Source organism: Eurytemora carolleeae, unplaced genomic scaffold (genome assembly GCF_000591075.1).
Source record: "Eurytemora carolleeae unplaced genomic scaffold, Eaff_2.0 scaffold400, whole genome shotgun sequence".
Lineage (NCBI taxonomy): Eukaryota > Metazoa > Arthropoda > Copepoda > Calanoida > Temoridae > Eurytemora > Eurytemora carolleeae.
In genome coordinates this window covers 103,195-111,939 of record NW_019396299.1, presented here as the reverse complement: position 1 = coordinate 111,939, position 8,745 = coordinate 103,195, and the positions used below count along the sequence as shown (strand labels likewise).

General features: G+C 31.7%; 1 protein-coding gene and 1 long non-coding RNA gene across 2 annotated transcripts in view; one reads left to right on the top strand and one right to left on the bottom strand.

The window, feature by feature from the left end:
• The window catches only part of LOC111700471 (uncharacterized), a 59,041-nt gene extending 57,911 nt beyond the window's left edge, over nucleotides 1-1,130 (bottom strand). Inside the window, exon 1 of the mRNA XM_023471388.1 lies at nucleotides 965-1,130. Within this exon, the coding sequence (XP_023327156.1) occupies nucleotides 965-993 (29 nt within the window). The 5' untranslated portion in view covers nucleotides 994-1,130. The remainder of the gene's footprint in view (nucleotides 1-964) is intronic.
• Nucleotides 1,131-3,603: 2,473 nt separating this feature from the next.
• Nucleotides 3,604-5,958, top strand: LOC111700475 (uncharacterized). Its single transcript, XR_002764996.1, has 2 exons — nucleotides 3,604-3,680; nucleotides 5,811-5,958. It is a non-coding gene; the product is annotated as an uncharacterized LOC111700475 (long non-coding RNA).
• Nucleotides 5,959-8,745: the final 2,787 nt, after the last annotated feature.

Genomic DNA, 8,745 nt, shown 5'->3' with positions numbered 1-8,745 from the left:
CCCCCCCCCCCCCAGTGTCGAGGCACCATTTCTATTTTCACAATAAGCAATATGTCTGTAGTTCAGGCATCTTCAATATTGAAATTGAGCCAACCACCAAACCTGGCTTGTGCATTAAGACCTTATCAAATATTGTAGTTCAATCTAAAAAATCGTCAATTTAATTTTAATCGGACGATTTTATTTCCGGAAAATCTATATTAGGACCAAAAAATTCAAACAAATTATATTCTTTTTTATGATATAAAAGATGCTAAATTCAGAGAGGAACGCCATTTTTAAAAATATCTAAAAATAAATAAACTTAGGCCAAATAATGACAGTGCAAAAAAACCTTTTAATCCTTTTCTTGTTTTTTTTGTAAATTTTTTCAGTTAATTTTCATTATTTTTAGATTGGTTAAACATCTGAACTAAGTATTTAAATCGTCCGATTCGACTGGTATGGACGATTTAAGCTTTTTTATTACAATATTATTTTTGCTCTGAAGGGTGGTTGGAAAATTTCTAAATAAGTCGAAAATCGATCATCCCTAATATATTTAGATACGTAGTTTTACATATAAAAAATGTAGATATATAGGAATAGTTTTATGAATTGATAAATATGCAGATTAAGACATATTTATCTACATATTTGTGAGGAAATTTAGAAGGTCAACTGAAAAATTGGCCAAAGGGAATTATCAAACTTTAAATTTTACATTTCAGATTTAATAGAAATAAATTACGTCAATAAACATTATTCTTATATTTTGTGTCTCAACCAAATTTTGCCAAAAAAAATTTAACATCATAGCAAGACATAATTAACAGTATTATAATAATTATAATCATTATCATATCGATTCACCAATCCGATACAAACGACAAGTCAAAAAAATGAAAAAAGTATTTTTTCTATTTTTTTTAAATCAAAGCTAAAAGTTTTTAAAAACAATTATTAAAAAATTATTTTAAAATACCTCACAGCCAAACTAATCCACTTCCCCATCTTGGTTTAAAGAAAATATATTTCACTTGAACCACGTCATGAACTTCTAAACTTATCCGCGCACAGATATTTCTATGTGCATGCACCCTGCTGTGTGCTTGTGCACTGTCTTCCAGACACGCGTATACTGATATGTGCACGGTGTGTGCAGTGCACTCAACAGTATGTTTACCCTGCCGCAGATATATGTATACGCTCCTAGCAACACTACACACATACATATAGCATAGACATACACACGTGCACAGACATGGTCATACACAACACACTAACGGACGATCTACTTTAAAACACAAACAGACGATCTACTTCAATACACAAACAGACGATCTACTTCAAGACATAAACAATCGATCTACTTCAAGACATAAACAGACGATCTTCTTCATGACATAAACAGACGATCTACTTCAAGACAAGATTAGACAATCCAATTAAAGACATAAACAGACGATATAATGCAATACATAAACAGACGATCTACTTCAAGACCTCAATAAACGATCTACTTCAAAACAAACGATCTTTACTTCAAGACATAAAAAGACGATATATTTCAAGACATAAACAGACGATCTACTTCAAGGCATAAACAGACGATCTACTTCGAGACAACAGACGATCTACTTCAAGATATAAACAGACGGTCTACTTTAAGACATCAATAAACGATCTACTTCAAGAGATCAACAAAAGATCTAAGTAAATACATAAACAGACGATCTACTTCAAGACATAAACAGACAATCTACTTCAATACATAAATCGACGATCTACTTCAAGACATAAATAAATGATATACTTCAAGATATTAACAGACGATCTAAGTCAATACATAAACAGCGATCTACTCCAAGACATAAACAGACGATCTTCTTCAAAACATAAATGGACGATCTACTCCAAGACATAAACAGACGATCTACTACAAGATATAAACAAACGATCAACTACAAGACAAACAGACGATCTACTTCAAGACATAAACAGAAGATCTACTTCAAGACATAAACAGACCATCTACTCCAATACATAAACAGAAGATCTACTTTAGGACATAAACAGACGATCTACTCTAAGGCATAACCTGACGATCTACTTGAAGACATGAACAGATATGAAGTCCTACGAGCAGGAATCTCCAAACATGCATAATGCAGAGAGATAGTTTATGAGTTCTCAAATTTACGAACTAGTAAACAAATACCTATTTATGCTGAGTTGTATTTTTTTATGGGACAATATGCTTTTTACAGCGAGTGTTTTATGCTTTTCAAGTTTGCATATCTGATGTTTAATATCAAGTGTTTTACTTTAAAAAAATGTTTGACTGAGAAAACACATTAAGTTCTGTTAAATCTTAGAAAAATATTAGAACAAGGGTGCTATATTATAGGCGGTATTGAGGGTGCTATATTATAGGCGGTATTGCCGGTATTGTGATATATATGTCATGAATGTGAAAAAAATTATAAAACAATAAACAGTGAATGTGAAATTATGGGAATTTTTTTTTTATCCACATCAATCATCAATCATTTACCATTTTATTTCGAGGAGCACCGAATATTTTTAAAAGTTGTCTTCATTTACCATTTTATCGTGTACAATTAAGACGAAGAAAAAGCTACAATTTTTTTTATAAACGAAATAGACCATGAAAAAACTCCCCCCCCCCTCCCCAACTAAATTTTGGTTTAATTTCATATCCCTTTTCCATGTACTGCGCCTAATAACAACAATGATCAGTGTAGTTGATTAAGCAAAATAGACACGTCACAATCTAGCGTACATTACATTTTATCCACTTGTCCTGACGGGATATATAAATATATGCCAGAAAAGATCCATAAATATAGCTGCAGGTCTGATACGTAGTAATTAAGTGAACTGTGACTGATCTGATCTTGATATCTGCATGTTTATAGCAGATCTCACAAAGCTCTATAATGCCAATTTATTTTAGTTTTTTTTTATTGCTCCCAATTATCAAAATGAATAATCTAATATGTTATTATAATTGTGCTTGGGACCATCACTACTTCTTACATGGATTCCCTCGAAACAAACCGTATGGGGATGCCTTTAGTATCGTCTTTGATCTATGAAATAATGTGCGGCATTAATCAATTTTTCATAAAAAGACAGACCACATTACGAGTATTTTGTATTAACGGTTTTAAAATCCTACTCGTACAAGTAGAAAAAAAACATTTCCAATCTTCAAATCTTCTCTTAACTGTAATGTTTTGCGTGACAACCTGTACACATAGGCGTATTCAAGGGGGGCTATTGGGGCTAAGCCCCCCCCTGGACCAGTGAAATCTATTGATTTCAGGGGGTTTTCATGCCCCAACGGTTGCTGAGCCCCCCTGGAAAAAAATTTAAGCCCCCCCTGGACAAATTCCTGAATACGCTCCTGCCTGTACATAATTCTTACATTAAAATTAAAGCCTTAGATAAATTAAAAATCAGTATATCACTATCTTTCTATAAAACCAAAGTTTTATTCTTCCATGCCTGAGGCCGGTGTGCTGACAAAACGTACCTAGGTTGCCATACATTTTAAAATAAAGTATTAGCTCTTTTTCTTTTATTTTAGATACAATGGGCTGAGCGCTACGGCTAGGATAGTTTCAAGAATTTGTTTCTTCATTAGTTTGTGTTGGTGCCAAACTTACTGCCAAGTATAATTATCTGATTTTGTAGTACAGATTTTAATAATGTTATAAAGGTCTGTTAAGAAATCACTAAACTCATTTTTATGACTAGATTCAATTTGATACAAAGTGGAAGGGTAAAAGGTGACTTGCATACAGATGTTAATAAATTTAGCTAATAGTTAAATTTCAAAGTGTACATTTAGAATAAGTCATTAAAGATAAGTTTTTTTAGTATATTAGCCCCAGCAAATATATAGCTCAATACTGTTGAACACAGGAAGTCTATTTCAAGAGGAGAGATAAATGAGGTCGATTAAAAGTCGTCTTGGATTTACTCGGCTTCATATACAAAAATATTGATGTTGATTACTTTTCTGCAGCAATAATTTTCCACGTGACACTTTGCCATGTAACAATTCTTACATACAGGGTGTCCCACGAAACATGACAGTTGGTGAATAGTTTAGAATGTCTTTTTCCATAATTTGTTAAGTTGTTTGATACCAAAGATCATAAAATATTATATGGGAGTCATGCTATATTAAAATTACTTTCAAAGTAAAAGATAATGAAACAAAAGATTTGTTTAACTTAAAATAACGATTTATTAAAAGTCATGTTTCGTGGGACACCCTGTATGTCAAAGTTGCCATGGGACACTTTGTCAGTAAAGCATAGTTGCGGTGCCTCATGTTCATTAGACTATTTAAAGTCATGAATTGAGCCTAAAAGTCGTCTTCCTATTCCCAAGTTTTCTGGTTCTCACTGTACATTTTTTCAAATTAGGAATGGCGTAACATGAATTAAAAAGCTAATAAATGTCACTGAAAAAAACTTTTGTCATCTTAAAAACTTTTTAAAAGAAGTTATTTAGATAATCAAGTAAAATAAAAATGTTTCTGAAAAGTTTCAGCACCTTCAGTTTTATAATTTAGCTTATTTTTTCTTCATATTTCTGTAACATTCCTTATAGTTCAGCAACATGGGACAATTTTGTTAACGTAGTTTAAAAACTTAAGTTCTCAAGTTTTTCATTTTTAATAACATTGATATTTGATAAATATTGAAAATTTCACGAGGGCACCCTTTAAATTGTTATCTGATCAGTGGAAGATATCGTATTGAAAATTTATTAATTTATAACATTTCATCATTTTTAAAACTTTTCTATCGGTACAATATACACAGCCATACGTCAACTATTAAGACTGGGCCGAGTTTTAAGTGTCGCAAGCCCACAAAAATGTCATTAGTAGGGGATCATTTATTTGGCGTAAAGTACCGTTTTGTCTGTATTTGTACTGTACTGCTTGACCCTGGCTAGTTGAAATTCGGCCCGGTACATGAAATAAACCGTACCGTGAGCCCTTGATTTAACCTTGCTAAACCATTGATACATTTGCTGTCGGTATTATGAGATTTTAAACCATTGATACATTTTGCTGTCGGTATTATGAGATTTTAAACTGGACGTGAGCCCTTGATTTAACCTTGCTAAACCATTGATACATTTGCTGTCGGTATTATGAGATTTTAAAGCCGTAAATCAATTATTTTATATTTGTTGTCGGTATTATGAGATTTTAAAGCCATAAATCAATTAGTTTATATTTGTTGTCGGTATTATGAGATTTTAAAGCCATAAATCAATTAGTTTATATTTGTTGTCGGTATTATGAGATTTTAAACCATTGATACATTTGCTGTCGGTATTATGAGATTTTAAAGCCGTTAATCAATTAGTTTCTAGATTTCTAGTTAAAAAAAACTTTTTTGGAAAAATCTTAACAGATTTTCAACGCAATTGTCGAATTATTTTTTCCTTTAAATACAAAATATCGCTAAGAATTTGGCAAGATGCAACTTAATTATCACAAAAAGTGCCTTAATTATCACTTATTAGAAATATTCCAGAAAAGTTAGAGAACAATGAAAAGAACGACGACACTAGTTCCAGAGTTTAATTGTTCTTATTGTTTGTAGTTTTTTAGTGAGAAGTGAGGGGACAATCTTGATTTAAATATTTTATTTTATCGTTTAGTTCTTATACATATTTCTTTTAACCACTGCAGTATTTTGAACATATCAAACCTCACAAACTTTTTTCTAACTAATGTTTTTGAACCCACGAAAATGTTATTTATTTTTTTTTAGTTATGTGGCGGAAGACGATCTGAGGAGAGAAGCCGGATACTCAGACGCGGCAATGTGAACTCTATTTTCTGCCACGTCACCTTGATATATTTTGATCTCTTAAATTTAGATTTTTAATTTAGTCAGTTAATAAAGTAAATTATTTAACTTCGGTTGTATTAAATTGAGCGTAGCCAAAGTTATGTCATTTTTTTTTACTAAAATGTATTTTCAACAATAAATTACAGTGTTTTATGTTCATTGGACTATTCAAGCTCATAACTTGAGTCTAAAAGTCGTCTTTCCATTCCAAAGTTTCTGATTCTCATTGTTTTTTTTACATCTAATGATGTTTAACCCTCCCTGTACAATACAGGAATACAAGGTAATCATGACAGACAACAATTCCTGAATTACAATCCACTGTAAGCTCTCTTCTCATAATCTGCATGATTGGCGTGCAAAATTGTATTTTTGTGTGTGTGAATCATATCTGCATATGTAGTCACTTGAATAATATCTGGTACCGGGGTGGTCCCAATAAACATGAAAATTAATTGACAGCAAAAACTTAATTGAAAAACTCTATCTTAAATAGAAATGATGAAGTAAAACCTCAGAAATTATTTTTCATGAAAGAGTTAAATTTAATCCACATAGAAACTTTATTTTTAAAAGAGTAAGTTAAACCTCAGACAAACTTTATTATTAAGAGATATAAAGTTAAACCTCAGACAAACTTTATTATTAAAAGCTATAAAGTTAATTCTGAGACAAACTTTATTATTAGGAGATATAAAGTTAAACCTCAGACAAACTTTATAATTAAGAGAGGTGAAGTTGACCCTATCTTCACCTTTCATCTTTCTCAAAATAAAGTTTGTCTCATAAGACAAACTTTATTTTGAGAAAGATGAAGTTAATTGTCAGACAAAGAGATTAAGTTAACCCTCATAAAAACTTAATCTTGAAAAAGATAAAGTTAAACCACAGACAAATATAATTAACATGGTTAATCATTAGTAAAAAAGAAATCTAAAGAAACGTAAGACAAGAAACTGGCCTAAATTGATCAGATTCCAGATTAGTATCAGATTTTTTATTTCTCCCAGAGCCGAATCTGTAAGAGATAATTTAATCAATTAATCCTCCATTTTGACCGAGTTGGCTTTAACTATTTTTTAGAGAATCTTATTCAAGGAACTAAAAAGTTCTGTAAAAACTACAAAATAAGTTTAGATTAAATATCGAAACCTGTGGCCGAATTTAAAGAATTTGAGCGGCGGTTTAAATTTAAGCCGCGGTTTAAATTTGATTGGTTCACTTTAAAATTGTATCAAATGTTTCAAGATTTAAGCCAGCGCTAAATTTAAACCGGGTTTTGGCGGATTTAAACCGCGGCTCAAATTCTTTAAATTCCATCTCTGGTTTCACAAACTGATGTAAAGTTTCCGACGCACTTAATATGTTGTTTATGTTCATTGTGCAATCCTACATCAGAGGATTGAAATATTAACAAAAAAGATAATTGTTCATCGTCGGTTAAGAGGGTACAATTACATGGAAAAAGTCAATTAGGTTTCTTGAAGATAAAGATCAATAGAAGATCAGGTTTTGTGGTGGTGAGGAATCCACAACTACAGGGTGTCCCACAAAACATGGCAGTAGCAAGACGACTTTGACGTCATCATTAACCTTTAAAATAAATAACTGCAAATATTGTTAACCTAATTTTAGAAACAAAATTCCCGGATATAAAAATTTGCGACCATTTTGGTTTTGTTTAAACATCTGAACAAAATTCTTTATATCTTTAGTAATATTGACAGCCCCAAAAAGGCAGACCAAATTTTGAAAATGCCAGGACTTATGTGATTATTGTTTCAAAAATCATACATGTAAAAGTAGGCTGGCAATAAAGTGCATGTAGAACATATTTGCCAAGATGAAAGACGACCTTTAGGTCGCCTTGCTACTCTCATGATTCTTGGGACACTGCATAGGATAGACCTCAAATCACGTCGGACTCATTCGAGATTACAAATAATTCACCATTACAAAACTCCCATTGTGTTTTAAGAGCAAATCTTTTTTAGACTTTTCAGAATTTACGAATTTTCCTCGATTCACCTCTCTTCTTCTCGTCTTTCCAACATTTGTTTAGTTGACATTTTCAATCTTAAAAGTAACTTTAAATATTAAGTAGTAGTCTCCGTTTGTTCGGATGTCCGACAAAAACTCTGGAACCCTTGGGACTGATTTGTCTCAAATTTTGACCGGCAAACTCTTAAGAATGTTCTTATCTTGTTTCCAAAGTTGAGTGGGTCGACTTAGAACTTTGAAAGGGTAAAAACGTCTGAAAGGTCTTAAATAAATCCTATAACATTTCTCAATTGCAATCTCAGTTCAACTACCATACATTGCCGGTCACTCCCTTTGAAACTATATCGAGTGTCCATTTATGTCTTTCATTTAGAAACAGTTCAATCATTCGATGTTGAGTGTTAATAATCTTTGCTAGCAGCGTTTTCTAAACTATCAAGGAGTTTGGACTTGCACCACACCAATAAAGAAAACTTGCGAAACCGTGCAATATTTTTTTTAATAGAGAAAATATAGGGAAAAAGCGAACAAAAATCGATCGTTTTTTTGGTTCGTTTTTGCATATTTTTTTCCTCTCAGTGTCAAAATTTTTGCCAAGTGTAAGGAAAGCAAATGTTATTAAAATATTTTTTTTTTTTTGGTAAAAATTACTTGGATTTTTAATGGAACCTTTAAAAAGGACAAAAACCTAAAATTTTGAAGGCTCGTTGTTTTTTACGACAGCCCTGTATCAGAGGTCCATAAATGATATATAAATAAGTAAAACAGTCACCCATCAATCCGGGTCGCACTGTATACAAGATTAATACTTATTGTGACACTTTACTTTCTTTTATATCTTCCAGAATAAAGA